The following is an 18,501-nucleotide window of genomic DNA, read 5'->3' as shown; positions in this document are numbered from 1 at the left end:
ATGATTTTGAGTTAAATCACAAACGAAACCATAGATGTCCATTCTTGAAGAGTCACATACTAGGATCAAACTACCCCAGCTTTTGTAGATAAAGTTTCTAAAATTAGTTTAAAACATGAACTAACATTGATTTGAAGATCTTCAAATCTTTCATTTAAGTTTAAATTGATATTTCAGCTAAACGAATCATTCGACATATTATTGAGGTTCCATCAGTAGTTAATGAATAGCTGAATAGTGTTTTATTATTTCACTTACAAAAGTTTGTGTAAAACATACGAGAAATCCCAAACAGAGATAATATTTGATAGTTTCTCTGCTAATTCAATTTTATAATTTAGAGTTCTTTGAATTCCATTTAACGTCGATAATTACTTTCAATGTCTATTTTTATCAAAGAACAATATCAATATATAGACAACGAGACCTGTCTCAAATAAACATAAATAAATCTAACAATGTATTTTATATGCCTAATCAAACACCAATGAAACAACTGACCAGGAAGATCATCTCTTGTCTCTCAGCTGTAACCGAGGATAGAGCCTACATCATATGACTAGTGTACCTGATTTTCGATGGACTAATAATCACACATTTTATCTAAAAGATTTCAAAAAAATAAACTTAAATATTTGAAAGAATGAAGCAACAGATCTACAGGGAATAATATCTACCCATATATATCAGTTAATTGTGAAATCTTTTATTTTAAAAAACTAATTTTCTTCATTATTATTGTAATTGGATCTGACCATGACACTTACATTTAATGTTGTTTCTCTTTTTTAATTTTAGCGGCATAGAGCTAGTATCAAGTGATGATATAGTTGGACTAATTAAAACTGTTCACATAGATACCTGGAAGAAAGATACACTACGTCAAGTGAGTATTTTCAAGAAAAGTCTAAATTGTTTTTATCAGTTTTGGTAATTCTGCTTTTATCATTGTCTGCTTAGTCTCTACTGAAATATCTTCCTAATTCAATAATAGAATACTAGATGGTTTATTGTACTTTATAAATGATTACACTGCCTTGTGGAACGAGAAAAATAATTTGATGTACTTTAGTGTAGAACCCAATGTTAAGTTAATAATATAAAACTTAACTTTGTGAATAATTACAATAATTTTAAAACAACATACGAATGATCCTTTGAGATTCATCAGAACAACACTGGTCGTTTAGGATACTTAACAAAAGAGAAAGGTTAGCGATAGATTATTGAGGCCTAAAATGTAATATCAAACAAGAAAATGAGAATTTTTTTCAACAAAATGATTTATGTTCAAAATACTTCCGTTGTTGTGTTTCTTAGAATGTATAAGTTTAAAATATTTTAGGTTGTAAAACTAAAGTTGTATGACCTTATTGGATAACGTTGAATAAATACAAAATATCACAATTGATTGACCACTGAGTGGTGATCAATGTCATATATGTCAAGTACTTATTGGTTCAGATTAAATGCTATCGACCAAGTTGCAGTGTGGCCACTAGTCTAGGTGACTCGACACTGCGTGCACTATGTTGAGATAAGATGGTGGTTGGAGGTAGTTAACAGGAAACCCTGGACCCGGGTTTCGTGCTACTTGGCTACTTGGTCGATAGCATTTGATCTACACTAAGAAGGACTTGACATACATGACATTGATCACCACCCAGTGATCAATCAATTGTGATTACATCTCAGTCCTACAGGAGGCCGGTCGCGGCTCAGTGGTAACGTCTCTGACTGTGGAGCTGAGTGACACGGGATCGAATCCGTCAGGAAGTACCAGTTCCCTCAAGATTACAAGTACATCTTGCTGACGAGTGTCAAGTAGCACAAAACCTGGGTCCAGGGTGTCCTGTTGATTACCTCCAACCACCATCTAGATACAAAATATATTCCACTCATTCTTAAATAAAATATAACGAAATTTATGGCTTTCCTATAGTGAATAAATGATTTATATATTTAATCTAGTAATTGGTTAATAAAATAATTTCACCATAGAGATCTTAAATTGTTCTGTAAAGTTTTTTCATCTTCCATACCACTACATTCAAATGAACAAGAATGTAAACTGTAAAAAATTGATATATTTTAGTATAAACAATTATGAAATCTAAATGTTTATTAATTGAATTAATGACAAAGATCTGTAGCTCTAGTAGATGATTTGATTGTTGTTGGGTGAACAGTTACAACTAACCAGTTGGTGGTCAAAATTTCAGTAAAATTTAAAGATGTTTTTATGCATTTGCTTAAATAGGTGAATGACCTTTTGTAAATATTAGACAAATTTATTATTCAATAATATGCAAAGTACCTTCATTAAAACGATGGAACCACGGCTTAGCTGTTAAAGCGTTCAACTTTACACATTTAGGTCACTTTTTCGAGTCCAAATTTACCTAATTCCGTTTAAGCAGTCGAATAGTATAAGCAACTTTTATGCATAAAATATGGTTAAAAGCCAAATTCACGAAACTGTACTTGTTACCTTCCATACTTAAAGTGTTTATGTGAAAAGTGTGATGGTGATTTGAAGACGTAATAATGTACTTTTCAATGTATCCAGCATATTAATTCACAAGTCTGAAGTATAAAATGGATTGTGATATGAAAATCTAATACTTCTATTCATCAACATTATGGGCAGTACATTTATCGATGTGCATACTATTAATAGGAACATTCTGTAAACTGATAGATAAATTTTTAGTTTCCACTTCATTACGATTTAAATTTTTTTCTTACAAGGTATATTTCATGAGACATTGTCATGGAAATATTAATGCAAAACAATTTATGCAATTATTTAAAATATTGGATTTATCGGGTCCATCAAATCAGGTATGATGAATTCAACTATTGCCTACAAGAGAAATGTTTCTTTATATTTCTTATTAATACATTGTACACGAAAATCAACCATCGGATACTTTTTCAAGTTATACAATCATATATATATAGGATTTTGCCGCAGAAAAACCAAAATACATACATACGTACAATTGTGTTTTAATATAATGGGAAATTTTCAGCGATTAAAATCAAAATACTAGGTTATATAGCATGAACGATGATAGAACACAGCTGTTTAACTTCTTCAGTGTGCAAATAAAAAGAATATGTGTTAAATTCTAGGTTAAAATTAGATTATGAAAAAGTCAATGAAATAATAACCTGATCATATTCATTCGTTGGTTATACTTCATCGCGGAACACGCTCTTCAAATCCCATGTATATACATGAAGGATTGAGCAGTTTGATAATAAATTCGCCGTTCAGAATTCCGTTATTTGAATCCTTTCAGGAATATTTAGTTGTTTAGTTATCACTATTTTCCACTCAATCTCCAAACAGTGTTTATCTGAAACGATTACTACCAGTAAATTATGTGAACAACTAGTTGGTTTCTCTCAACCAACATGGTTGGTAGCAAATTAAGACTCTGAAAACTGATTTGATAATATTATGATTTCAATGTCAGTTAAAAATTTCGGCATGTGATCATCATATAAATGTACTGTGGATGATGTAATCAAATGGAAGTTTTTTTGGCGTACTCTAAACTGTTATTTCGTTACCAAATCTCAATTAATAACAAACACTAATAGGTACGTTACTGCATAGGTGTTATTTTCACTGCATTGTTAAATGGTACAAGAAGTATCCAACAAATAGTTGTATACTCATTTAACTACATTCACCACTTCATTAATTCATTTAAACTATGATTACATAAATAACATATTTTTCCTGTTGCCATAAGGTTATAATTAAGAAACTACAGATTTAAAAAAACAGTCATAATGTTTACACAAAATGCATATGTATTTCACAAACGTTCCTCTTTTTTAAAATGCTGTAAATTTTGATTGAAATATTAACATTCTTTGGAATTTAGTTACATTCTGTCCTAACAATTTAACATCAAAATTTGATGAAAAAAACATACTGTTTAAATTGAGTTAATCAACAAACCTAGTTATTTCTTAAATCAAATTAGCTAAAAAGATAGTCAAGTAGAGTATTTACAATTTCTTTTTAACGTTAGTTTTGTATTTTATTCAGTCAATACCTGAACAAATACCATCTCTTAGAGTGGCTCGTATATTTCAAACATGGATTATGTCAAAAGGATTTGAGCTGGTTCGAATTATAATATCAGTTTTCAATGTAGTATTTTTATGTGTAAGTTAACAAGTGTTAAATATCAATTAATAATTTTTTACTCATTCAGAACATAGTTGATTCATGAGAAATATTTCTGAGTAGTATGTTGAAATTTATTTATTCGTAAATTTCCTCTGCATGCATTTCATTCATCCACGAATCATATTTTTATGTTCAATTTTTTTGCCTTGGTTGGTTTAATTGGGATGATTTTAATGTCTTTGGGGGGGCGGAGAGCACGATCATGGTCCATTCATTAGAATTTGACTTTTATGCAACACCTACAAGTGCACAGGCTCTATGGCTAATGCCGCTTACAAAACATCGTGATTTTATTTTTGTAGCGTTATCAACCAATAAATGACTGGTTACCAATGTCTGTTAAAAATACAAGCTCCGAATGTATATCGTATAACTGAACCAAAAAATAAGGAAAAAATATCTAGTAAATAAATAGCAAATAATCCAATACCTTTATAATAAATCCGCTACTGTCTCTATTTTCGAGATGAATTTATTAGTAAGTTCATGAAAAATTTGCTAGTGATATCATTACATTACGTATAGACATATTGTTATAGATTTTCTAGCTATCTACATATGGAATAACAAATATATTGACTGGAATTTTATTAACTGGATTGCAAATAAAGATTTTGTTGTACAGCTTTTAACGTATTTATACTATTTAAGTAAAATAGTTGTACTCTGAGTTAATGAGAACCTTTTTCGCAAGTAAATGCATGTCATCACGGAATAAGGTATCGAATTCGTGGAATAATTTTATTGAAGTAAACAATATAATTTCCAGTCAGAAAACAGTGACCAAAAACTAGAATAAGAATGTATTCTAGTAATGTTTAATGTTTCAAAGAGAATAATCCGATTACAAGGCCTCTATTCTCCTCCTAAAGAACATTGCCGCTGCCAACTTCAAATAGACGTGAGCTCTTAGATTGTTCAACAAATATCAATTCGATCTGTTCCGGTGATCTTGTCTCTACGAATTTTTGTATCTAATTATGTCCTTGTGTTCCCATTGGCAGCCTTCGTAGCTTATAACCATCTAATTGGCCCTAGTTTTACTTACAAACTTGTAAATTAGATCTATATCGATATATTAACTGATTGCAGATTAATTTGAATATTGGTTCCTCAAAGATGGTCATGAGATTTCCTCAGTTCAGAACTTGAAAATGTTTCTAACCATATGTGTCTGTAAGTAGCCTTATTTACTAATACAACGGAAAACGTATCCTGCTTTTTTGTTACCAGTGTCTGTCTGGGTATGTGCAAGTAAACAGAAAATCCTATTCATCCATTGCTGTCCTTGTTTCAGTTGATGTAACTTATTACTATTTATTTCGTTATTTCATTTGTCTTCTTCCGATGCTGTGTCGTTTACATTGTCTATTAGATAGCCATCACACGTTAACTGGATTACTTTTACTTTCAAAAGACTTTCCGTCTTAGGATATATCATAAATTACTACTTTGTATTGAGATATTTCTAGTATAGACTTAAGACAAGGTACTGTCAGTATTCACCATTTTGAAAGTATGCTAGTAAATGACGTAACCAGTGATGTTCAGTAATGACTACTAAAATAAAAGCGTTGAAGTCTTTGAACTATTTTCCAGAACGAAATACGGAAGTACTAGTTTTCTATATTGTTGAGGATCACATTATAGTATAAAAACTATGAATTTTTTGTAAGTGACTTCGAATTTGAGAATATTTAGACGGTTCAAAATTGTATTTATTATCTAGGATCAATTTGAAAAGATTTTACTTTTCATGAGACTTATTCATATTATTGATCAAAGTGTTTTCAACTTCTGCAATTTTAAAAACTTTAAGAGTGTCATCCTAAGACGATTCAGAAATTTGTTATGTTTTCATGAATACAGATTGTTTTTACACGTGAACTTAACTTACACTGACCTGCGTCTCAGTTTGAAAACAATGACTGTATATTCACTACCTTTTCCTTAAATTATTACATTTACAATTTCGACAGAAATAATATTAAGACTTTGTCGATGAAAATCGAACAAAACAGCTCTTCAATGCCCTTTGACATACAATGACCAGCTGAAGTTTGTAGTCTGTAACGAAAACTATATAAAAATCAAGTTGAATTTTACAGCTAATGCCAGTTTCCTTTCTAGATGTCTGAGCATTAAAAGTCTAATCTAAGTAGTGATATCAACATTAATTTTTTTGAGTATTTCAGACAAATTAAGACTTTATATTCCTATGGGTTTTCTATCAATTGGTTATCCGATGGTTAGTCTAAATTCTTTCTTCCATTATTTTCGTTCATTGTTAAAACAACTTTTTAAAGTTTGATTTATTGTCCCAAATCAACAAAATCTGTTTATCATGTGTTCTAATTACCTTTATTTCTTTTTAATAACATCTCCATTTGTCTAAAATACGTATATTTTTCATTGTTATTCAATATTAAGTTATTTAACCCTTAATAATTAACATTTGTGAGAATGGCCTTGAATAAAATTGATTCACAGTTTGTTTATATGATGCACTCTGTGTGCAAATCAAGTGAATAGTCATGATTTATATGTAATTTGGTAAGATTTTATCACAGACCTTCAGTTAAAATAAATTTGTCAATCCATTAAAATTGTTTCAATAATTCTTGAATTGGTCGATTAAATGATTTCAACTACCAACTATTAGTTATAAATCAACTTAAGTTAAACCATGTGATATTAACAATTAATTCCATATTAATCTAATATTCCTTCTTTGGCGATTGATACCTCCTTGTATTGATCATTAATTATTTTATATTAATACAAAGATATTGGTACAAGTAGGTACCAAATACATATACGCCACACAAATCTCATTTGATATGTGTGAGGGCTGCGATATTGACCGGACGCCCAAACCGAAGCAGGTGGTTTTCTTAGGGGGCCACATCCGGAACCTTCGACCTGAAGGTCTGATACACGAGGCAGTGGAGCATCGTGAGGAGATGCAGTCCCATGGTAGCCGGTGACCAACAATTGGTTCATACGCCATTTGTTCCCTCAAGTAATGGAGCCCATGTGCACCATTGGTTTGGGGTCAGGGTATTCCAAGTTCCCTAGGTGGACTCTTCGTGTCCACCAACCCGGTTAAAGCGCCGGACATTCGCTTTTTGTCCTTTCAATTTCGTAAACGACACCCTCGCCACGAGAAGGCGATGAGCAGGACTTCCCTGGCACCGGCTATACACGCGTGGCCGTGTGAGAGCATTTGGAGAGGGAGAGTGGTCTCTCCCCACTCTCGGCCGTACCAGGGCATTCGGGGGCTTGTATTGATGCTACACACTAAGCATCATAGTGTTTCGTATTTGTTGTTCTTTTTTTACAACCTTTGATAATTTGTAATTGATAATTTTGATAAATTATATTCAGTTTCAACTATATTTTAGGTGGATATATCTTACAGTCTTTCAACTGGAAAGTATCCTGGAGTTATAATGCGTGTAAGATTAACATTCTAACATTATCTCCTAATTTTCATTTGTCCCATACTGTCCAATTAGATACTTGTTAAATTTGTTTTCGTGTGTGATGACAATTCAAGTAATTAAAAATATTATCTTAATAATAGGGAGAGTCTGATTATGATTGGTAAATGATCGACAACAGTGAAGCTCTTTTAGTGTTGTATATTAAAAGACAGTTGATTAGTATTTCAGTATTTACGTTAAACATAAAATTCACTATTTCTTGACAGATTTCCCACAAAATTTAATTTGAAATAAAACTGTCCGTTTAAGTCCATTGCTTTCATATTTTACCAACAAGGTGAAAGTTATTATGATTAATATGAAATGACCTTCAAAACAGCATTCATTGTTCGTTAAAATATTAAGCTCTGTACATTAGGATTAAAGGTTAATTTTAAATCCTCATGACTTGTTAAAAATTTCTATAATATTAAGAATAAGTAGTGGAATAACAACAGATTAATGAACATTATTTTTGTCATGGGGTTATGTATACTGGTTTTATCAGACATTCTTAAGGTTTACATTATTAATAATGCTTCCTTATTTTCATTCATTTCTAAGTATTTACCCATAAAGGTGTGCTTATATTAGTTAAAATTCACAATCACTAAAAATGTCAATGATCATAAACATAAAAATACACTTAACCATATCTCCCAAAAGATTATAATTATGTTCGATTACAGTCTACAAGTAAAACATTTTCTTATTGGTAGATTAAATGCTTCAATGAAATTAATCAGAAAGTTGTTTTACGTTATCAGTTAAACATTTACCTAACTGCAATTTTCATCACAGTTTAATCAGTGAAGAACTTATGTTCTATGAATAATATAATCTTCATCTGTAGTTTTACTTTACTTCTTTGCATAGAGCACCCAATTTTTGTTCTGTTACACAGTGGCCCTGTTATTTCTTAAGTTATAACAAATGGCAATATTAGTATTTCGACATCTACAGAATTAAACATGTATATAAGCAGGGACGGATGATGGCTAGCAGTAGGATCCTGAACGCGCGTTTCGTCCTATTTGGGATTCGTCAGATAAATACTGGTGATGGAAAGCGATCAGTCTACAAAATTTGTAGTATTTTCCTTTGATGGTTTCCCAGAATATAATATAAAGATTGGGTCTAAGTTCTACCATTTAAATTATTTTTACGGAATTTATAACTCCCTCTGAATTTTCATTTATGTAATGATAAATAGATTAGATTACTATCATGTATGTAATTTTTTCAGTCCTAGTACATACCATATACTTAAAAAAATTGTTATAGATTTATTGAAAGTTATAAATAAATGAATGGTGCTGAACAATCATGTGTTCCAATGTAAATGGTTTAGAAAATGTCCTTTAATATGGAAATCTATCTTAACCGATTCATGGAGCTTCACCGTCTGAGGTGCTTCTACTGAGTGTTTTTTTCTACTATTTCTAACCGCCAATGTTCAGTCATAATGCATGAGTCATCGTATCACTTAGACTATTGAAAACACTGGAATTTGACAGCAAGAATTTGAGCAACACAAAGGATTAGACATGCAGGACAGTGATCACTGCTAAGTGATCAGTTTGTGTAAATCAAAACTATCCCTTCAGTGTAAAATATATAATCAAAATTGAAGTAATTGTTGAAATGCAACCCAACTAAAAAAAAGCAAATTATCACCTGTTGTGTTGATCCAGAAAACTTCTCACAAAAGACAAGAAAGGCTCAGAAAACACTAAGAAGCATTTTGTCCCATCAGAGTTCACTAGAAGTTTAGCCGAGAAACATCAAGAAAGGGAAAAGTCATATGTAGAGTTTCTGACTGACTGATCACCATACTGCTACTATGTTTATTAGTATTCCGGAATTTTCGGGAAACCTAAGAACATCTAAAATACTACGGAGACTTTGTATTTTCTGTGCTAAAATGAACCTTTGGAGTGAAGTGCTTCTCGCATATTTTGAGTTTTTTCTTTCATGTTCAGGTCGTTGTGTAATTCTAGCTTGAAGGTTACGAGAATAGCTTAGGAACCGAATATAGTGTTCAATTATCGGTACTTATCACACCAAAATATTTCTTTCATCAAAACACTAAAGTATTTACTACTCAAAAATATTCTGTGCATTTAACTCAACTACTATATGTATTGTGATTGATTAAAATGTGATACAGAATAACAGACTAAACATAGTGATCTTAATAAAATGTTATTGTTATTTATCGATAAAATAAGATTGAATTATTATAATGTTCAATAACAATTTTTCGTAATTTTAAAATATAATTCTATTGAATTTCTAGATAATAAGTTGGGGTTTCACAATATTTTATGTATTTGAACAAATTTCTTTTCTGTGGGCATATGGTCAAAAAGCATTTTTTTCAAAAAAATCTAATATATTTGGATTATTTATAGTAGCTATAATATTTGTAAGTTATTAGAATTTTTATTGTAGTTTTATTATTTAACTCATGTATTTACAAGAAAAAAACATCATACGTCAGGTAGAGACAGATATCTACCTCAGTACAATGAAAGATGGTCGCGCAATTTCGTGGATTGGTTGATGTTAGACATTAACACCATTGGATGCCGGCTCAGAGATCCAGTAGGTTAAGCAATCACGCGCAAGACTGAAAGCCCTGGGTTCGAATCCCGCGAGCCGGATCGTGGATGCGCACTGCTGAGAAGTCCCATAATAGGACGGAACGGTCGTCTAGTGCTTCTAGGTTGCCAACGGTGGTCTGACATCAATCGGTTCATGATCTAAATCAGAAACTTAACAATCTCCACAACCCCTATACTGATTAACAAATGGTGATAAACTGTGCAATATATATAAATAAACTAAATCATCAATTATTAGTAGAGACCATCATTTAGTTGAGATTTTATTGTAAACCTTATTTGTATCAGTGTAATCAACCGTTTTTTAAAGTCACTGAATAACACAGCCTAAGATCTAGGTTTCATACTGGTTACAACACTTTACTGAGCCCTGTCTATTACACTGATGTAAATGATGCACTATGTGAGAAGATATGAACTCGATTTATATAATGTCGCATATACTTGTGAGTTATCATAACTGTAAGAGATCTCTATTTATGATTGCAATGATTATACTAGTTTATCATTTAGTCGAAAATAATATCATTTCGTTTATTTGCTGGTGCTAATTGAATTCTATATCCCTGTTTTAGTAAAACTACTGCTCTAATCGCAAAAGAAATTATTTGACTGAAAATTATCAAAAAAATATATTTCAGCAACCTAAATTGTCTATAGATTCTAAACACAAATAATACCGTGTTACATTAGACATTATGTTACGGTATTCTATGAGAATTTTCAAAATAGGTAAACTAATATATTTAAGTGGAATGTACTGTTCAGAATTCTGCGAAGTTCCAATAATGAGCATACGTTTCTTATTCTACTAATGCTATTACTAGTAAATATTTATATTGTTATTAAAATGACTATTCACAATTATACTGTTTCATATGTGATATCTGTGATCACATTATACGTAATAATACAACATATTATGCTTTCGCTGTACAATTTTTTGCAACGAATATTGTTTGCTATTTAAACAATTAGTTACGAAAACACTGATCGTAAGTCTAGAACGACCAGAACTAAAAATAAAATAAAAGTATTCAACTGTTTCTCCTACTTTGATCATAATCTCGTTTCCTAAAGCCATTACCGAATTATTTCTGTTCATATGTCCTTTCTGACTACTGTCATCACAACTTTAACATCTTATCTTATTACGTTATACAGCCCTTCATCCCAATAACTAATCTTTATCTATCTACTTGATGAATAATCAGGATATTAACAACTACATTTTCGATTTCTTAATGAAAATAGCATTTTTGTGTTTTGATTTATTTTATCTCTGTTACTATATTGAAGAAATTATTGCTATTGTAATCATCATTGTTATTATTATTATGATGATGATTAACCGACATTATTGATTATCATTTTCAAAAGTAAGTATGTATTTTTGACTGAACAGTATTGAGAATAAACTCATCAATAAATGAACTCTTTATTAAACCAATTTCTCTTGGTTATTTCTCAGTCGGTTTATCCCGTTTACTTTAAATTATAATTTATGATCGAACAAAACACGAATACTAATAATGATGTTTATAAGGATATTAGTCTGAATGAAATACACAACAGTTTGTTGTTAAATTGTTGCCTTTATTGAAATTTATTCTAAGAACGTCGATTTTTTGGGTAATTGTCTAAATGATAAAACAAAACTATTTAAGACATTTTTTTGAGTTAAATACATCTAATAATTAAGAATATTGTTATTTTATTTAACATAATTTACATGTATTCATTCTTTTTAGGTTGTTAAATTAATTGAATTAACCCTGTTACTTATGAGCCATCAGTAAGTTTATTTATCTTTTAAATATATCTACGTATAACAATGAACACCGAGACTATAATTTGTGGACGAACCAATCAGATTTACGAAAACAGGTCTTAGATTTTGGCGCGAAATTCATTCACCCATTTGGCTACATAGAGTTTTGGCATTATAGTTGATATCAGTTCGTGATGAAAACCCTAAATCTAATTCCTTACCTTATCCGTCAACTGTAAATCATAATCCTTATTCTTCAAACTGCTTTATAACCTTCATTTGGCCCTAGTATGTAGGTTGACACTCTCAAGGTTAATCTAGTGTCGCTCAAAGGTCGTCCATAAATTATAGTCTCACCCAATGAACTTATGAAATATGATTCATTAATATCTTTGAATATTTAAGTCTGATAATTATAAACCTTAGAGTAATTTCTTAGTAAATATATTCTATCAAATATAGTTTTATTTATTAAACTCATACATTTATTCAATTGTTATTCTAAGGATTATAAAACAACAATTACTACCATTACTCAGAATATTTTTAAACACTTTCTGTTTTTCGTATGAAATATGTTAAGATAGTATGCAACATTAAACGTTGAAGTTATTAGTGGAGTGAATTTTCTATTTTTTTTGTTGTTGCTGTGAGATCTTATCTTATGTAATCGGTTGCTTGTTTCAATGTCCTTTCCCAAATATATGATCATGTACTTAAATAATAAAATGAAAGCTGTCACTTCAAATGTGCTATTTATTATAGTGTAATACTTTTTGTAAAAGTAGTTTCATGTTACTTATGAATGATGAAATAAAAGTAACCAGACAACTACAAGTTAAAGTTTCATTTTAGTTACTAATATAAATTGACTTATTTGATGGCGACAGATTATTCGACTTAATTTTCTCAATTTTATACCATAGTCTCTCTTATTGGAGTAAACAAAACATACTTATAATTTAGAATGAAAGTGACTAGTCTAGATTGGAAAAAGGGCCTATTTTCCATCCACTATTCTTTTAATTTCCTAAATTAATAAACGTATACTGTTGGTGAACAACAGATAATTCGTACTCATTTATCATCTGCATGAAGTAATAGTTAACTTTTATGTGACAGTATATATTGATTTTCATCTTTTTCGAATGAGGATAGTATGGTAAAAAAAATAATACAGCAGTCTGTTACGTGCAACTGTATTAATGCAGTGTTTAGATAAAGTTAGATAGTGGCTAACAGTGGGATCCAAGACGTGCATTTCGTCTTGTTTGGTACTCCTAATCTGGGCGTACTTATATCCAAGTTTTTATGATATATTTTAGCCATTTATATCACAGAAGTTTCAACAAAATATTTGGAAAATAATAAGTTTTATGAAAGAACATTTTTATTATTCGTAAATCTGTAAATTTAGTTTTAAAATATTTTATTCCTCGAATTGAATAGTTTTGTTTTCATTTCTGATTTGTTTGTTTTATTTTTTCCCAAATCAAGAATGCAACATATTTCACAATTTAGAATGACAATCTGGAACATTGTTCGTTTAAGTAATATCCTCTTATTAACACGTACTACAAGACTAATTGTTCTGTTTCCTTGGACACGATTAGTTGTTAGTGTTTTAGCTGATCTGCCAAGTAATCTAACCCCTGTTCTTGGAATACTCATATCAGCATTTTATTTTTATGCATTATTGGGTATGAATTTATTCCATGATGTTATTAAATATCACAATTCCACAAATTCATCAAATCCGTGAGTATGACAATAGTAAAGTATACTTCAAGTGCTTTTTTATTTTGAATACTTGTATTTTCTCTTTTGTTATATCTTTTATTTTATTTACAACAAACCGCCCAACTTCGTTCCTGTGTTTCTAGTCATTTAATAAGTCACAGAATCTCTTACTTCCGAAACTAACAAATAGAAACCCAGAGAGTTTGACTAGTGGTCACAATGGTTGTATGATTTTGGTTCAAATGGAATATAAAACTTCAGTATAGCATGAGTATTAAATCTCATATTGGAAACTCAAATTGATCAATTAAAGAATAAATAACCAATCTATGTATTTTCTATCCTCCAGACTATTTCCTATACCATAAAACATTGACTTTTGAGAAGCATTTCAAATTTACATGAAATTCGTAATTACAGTCATTCATTACTTATCTCCATGCAATTCGTAATTCTTTTGTTTCCCTCTAATGTTAATTTAAACAGTTGAGTATCTGATGATATGACGCTTGACACTAGACGACTTATTTACTAGACATTTCCATGACTGCTTTGTTGTATATGACCTGAACGGCGGTCAGTTAGGTTCGTGACAAATTTCTTAACTTTATTGTGAATATCCTTCCAGACAAAATTCTTCTAATCATACAACTAACCTGTAAGCGCTGTTTTACCAAACAAAAGACCAAATCAATTTTTTTTTTTAAACCTTGATAATATCTTATCCACCATATGTGTCATTCAAAAGAAAACGTTATCAGGGTACATGTTACAGTAAAACGTTTGGATTCAGTTTATATATATACAAGTGATAGTCACTATTGTAAACATAATTTTAATGTAAGTTTTTTACGTCTTGAATTTCATACGCGAATTTGAGTGACTTTCTGCATACTTTCATCTACTTCATACTTTCAAATAATATATCTACTGTAATAAGATTTTATGATGATAATTATTCCTATTCTACCAAGCAATGTAATATTTAACAAGGTATAATATTTAAAAAATGTAATTTGTCCCAGTAAGTAAAAATCCAATCTTATATATATATATGTAAAATTGACAATAGTCTCACCTTAAAAATCGACTCAAACTATTACATTTCAGTTCATTCATAATATTTTAGATAACAATAGAAAATATTAAAAGTCAAGTGCTTACGCATAAAAAATGATAAACATTATATACAAAGTATTTCTTTTGATCGTTCGTATTAGTCAATAACAATAAAACAGTCATAAATCATTATGTCTAAGATATGTCTACATACATTAATGAATCTTTACCGATAATATGAAATATGAAATAATACATTTTGATCTAAAAAAAAAGACTATTATGTTTATTTAGCAATACGGTAATAACAAATGAAATTTAATCTTTGTTTTCTAAATTGTTTGTCATATATCTATGAAAATAGATAGGATAAGTAAACGTAAAAGAAACAACACTACATCTATAGGTCATTTTAGTGTTGTAACTCTTAACTTTGTTTTAAAGGTATTCAATTCACATGAACTTGAAACAATTTGATTGAAGATCTTTTTTTGAAATACTATTAATGAACTGAGAATTATCTAGTGGTTTTTATGATTTTTCGCAGAATTTCAACAGTATTATGCATGGGATTTAGTTAGATACTACTTCACCTAATATATATAGCATATTCAAATGAATGAACGAGAAACCATATGGGACTGTAACAAGTATTAATGGAAGTTTGGTTTTACTTCGAATATATATGCATATACTGAAAGAAATATAATGTGAATAATATAGTGTATGTAAAAAATTACTTTAGATACGGGATTTCTATGCTTTTAAAATTGTTTTTCATCATGAACTGGGGTCAGCTGACTTGTGATTATGAATTAATAAGCTGTTGAAGACAGTTTTCAGTACTGTACTGCTTCTTTCCTAATCAAATAATGGTTTTTGTAACTATTGATGTCAGAAATATTATAAACTCTTTTTTTTAAATATGCTTGAAAACAATAAACTACTAAGCAACACACTGACAACACATTTTTCTATTAACTTCATGTTAGAGAAACCTATCAATGTGGGACTTACCAGGAGTTGCAATACTGGTCTATACATTTTAATGATTTTGCTGTAAGTAACTTTAGAATTTATTTTTAGTTTCCTTTTACTCAAAATCATCCGGACTATTTCAGTCTTTATTGTTACGATTTTCTGCCTGCATACATTTATACATATGGTGTTAGAATGGTTTGGTTTACTTTATTAGTTTAAGACTAATTCCATGGAATTATGATGCATATTGGGGATTTGTAGAAAATGAGAATACATTCAGTGACTTAAACTGCTTGTGTTTACTATTTAACCTGTTGGTTTAAGTCCCCGTGCTCCGTGAGTTGTATGTAAGTTCACTGAAGACTCTCTCACTACCATGAAAACATTTCTGTATTCCTATTCTTTGACTGACATAATGTTTTAATATAAACCACTTTTAAATAAAATAGCTATCATCTGATGAATAAAAATAACACCTTTAGTCTATGAAATGCACAAAGTATGTAATTAAAGTCTACTTTTCGGTGAATTCGTCTTGTTTCTGAGAAATGTTAATTTTTGTACAAGCATCAGTACATATATATGTACATATTTATTCGAAGATAGATAGGTAGATAAATACCTTCTACCCATTTTTTCATATACACGTTTTTGGATGTCAGTTAATCTGAAGCTTTGTGTTAAACAATAATGTATAAAGTTGGTAATGAAACTAATTCAATGCGAATACTTCTCATAATTTTTGCTTCCATTCTACTTTTTTCATGAAGAAAATAAGTCCTAAAAAAATGAAAACGTCTAGTGTTTTGTTACAGTTTGATTGAAAACGTTTGTAGAATTTCCAAGTAAAATTGAACATTACGGTAAAATGAAAAAATCATCAAAATAATTTCTATCATTCAAATCTAATCTATAAGAATACAGGGCAAAAATTATCTCACATTGTTTCTACGAAAATCTTTAAACTTTTGACATGCTTTGTTGGCACACGATATATTTATTTCTCTTTAAACTTTTTACATCTATAAATTCGCTTGGTATTGCTTACCTGAATCTGTCCGTTGATGTTTAGGACTGCAATTAATCAGTCTCTTATTGGCATATGTGTATCTTGTGGGGATCGCCTAGATATTACATTCAATAACAAGCATTATAAACAAATATGGATTATGGCTAGCAGCGGAATCCAAAAATGGCGTTTTATTGTATTTGGGACTCATCAGCTGGACGTACCTGCATCTTGCACCCCAGAGTTGACGTTTACTCTGGGACTCGAACCCAGCACCTTTCGCTTCAAACGCCATCACATTATCCACCTACTTACTGAGTCTTGATTCAAGTAAAAAATACCAATTAAATTTAAACTTCATCCCATTGTACAAGCAAGTGGCTATCAGGACTCAGTAACTAACTGGATAACGCAATGGCGTTTGAGGCGAACGTTAATGAGTTCGAGTCCCAGAGTGACCATCAACTAAGATGTGAAATGCAGATACATCCAGCTAATGAGTCTCAAGTACAATAAAACGCGCATTCTGGATTCCACTGCTAGCTACCATCCATCGTTTACATGTATGTTTAATAAAAAGCAATGTTTTAAAAGAACTGATTAGTATTTTATTCAAAGAATAAATGATAATAAATCACTAGTGACGTATTTTAATTCTTCTCAAGTATTTTTTTTCGAAAATGTGCACCATAAAAATTACCTTTTTACTACCGGTTGAATAAGATGAGAAATTCAGAGCAATTTTAATTTTCCTGATATTCATGACAGTTTTTTTAAATTTAAAACTGTTTACCATAAATGATGATAACTGATACTTAAGCATCGCTTAAATTGACTCACGATGATCGTTGGCTTGAGAATATGTTGAAAGAAATTTGGCGGTTACCAAACCAGAAACATGACATTAGTCCATAAACTATATTTTTAAGCACTGATTACAGCTTCATATTCTCATAAATTAGTGAGAATAATAGTTTGAGACATCTGATGATATGGTTTAGCGTTGGTTGCAATAACAAAGATCCATTCATTTTTTATCATCTTTTAGGTGTTGAGTTTTAAATCATTCCATGAAATTTATTCTGTAAATTTTACTAACTGACTGAACTAATGAATATACATATAGTATATATTATATATACATATATATATACATATACATACACATATATGAACAATGAAGTTCGAGACAATTATTGAGCATTTTGCAAATCAAGTATTATAGCATGGTTTTTCTATTTTACCAAGTAACTCTGTAATTTTGTGCTAAATATAATTTGATTGTCCCCACCCGTGTCCTGTTCACTACAGTATTATTAAAATAGAAAAATTTGTTCACATGAACTGTATAATAACTATTATCTCTTTCTCCATCTATTTATTATTTGAATTATTCCCATATCAGTTCTATGAATATTATTTTCAAAGTGTGTCAGTTACTAATTGATAGAAGATGAGTTATATTAGTGTGAATACATAAAAAAAAATAACTACTAATATTGTTGTTTTTTCGAGATAATTCTTATGTAGGCCAGTAAATAGATACAGTTTATTCATCGTAAAACAGAATTATTAAGGAATTGACATCATGTCTTAAGTAAAGATTTCAATATTTA

At 30.1% G+C, this 18,501-nt stretch overlaps 1 protein-coding gene across 1 annotated transcript in view; it reads left to right on the top strand.

Moving 5' to 3' along the window:
• TPCN2 (Two pore calcium channel protein 2) overlaps positions 1-18,501 on the top strand; it is a 40,915-nt gene that overhangs the window by 10,781 nt on the left and 11,633 nt on the right. Inside the window, exons 10-17 of the mRNA XM_012942399.2 lie at positions 799-886; positions 2,752-2,844; positions 4,070-4,189; positions 7,618-7,671; positions 9,998-10,126; positions 12,077-12,120; positions 13,594-13,854; positions 15,888-15,954. Coding sequence (XP_012797853.2) covers positions 799-886; positions 2,752-2,844; positions 4,070-4,189; positions 7,618-7,671; positions 9,998-10,126; positions 12,077-12,120; positions 13,594-13,854; positions 15,888-15,954 — 856 coding nt within the window. The remainder of the gene's footprint in view (positions 1-798; positions 887-2,751; positions 2,845-4,069; positions 4,190-7,617; positions 7,672-9,997; positions 10,127-12,076; positions 12,121-13,593; positions 13,855-15,887; positions 15,955-18,501) is intronic.

Source organism: Schistosoma haematobium, chromosome ZW (assembly GCF_000699445.3).
Source record: "Schistosoma haematobium chromosome ZW, whole genome shotgun sequence".
NCBI classification, from domain to species: Eukaryota; Metazoa; Platyhelminthes; class Trematoda; order Strigeidida; family Schistosomatidae; genus Schistosoma; species Schistosoma haematobium.
The sequence above is the reverse complement of the archived record's forward strand: the minus strand, read 5'-3'. Positions and strand labels throughout refer to the sequence as shown.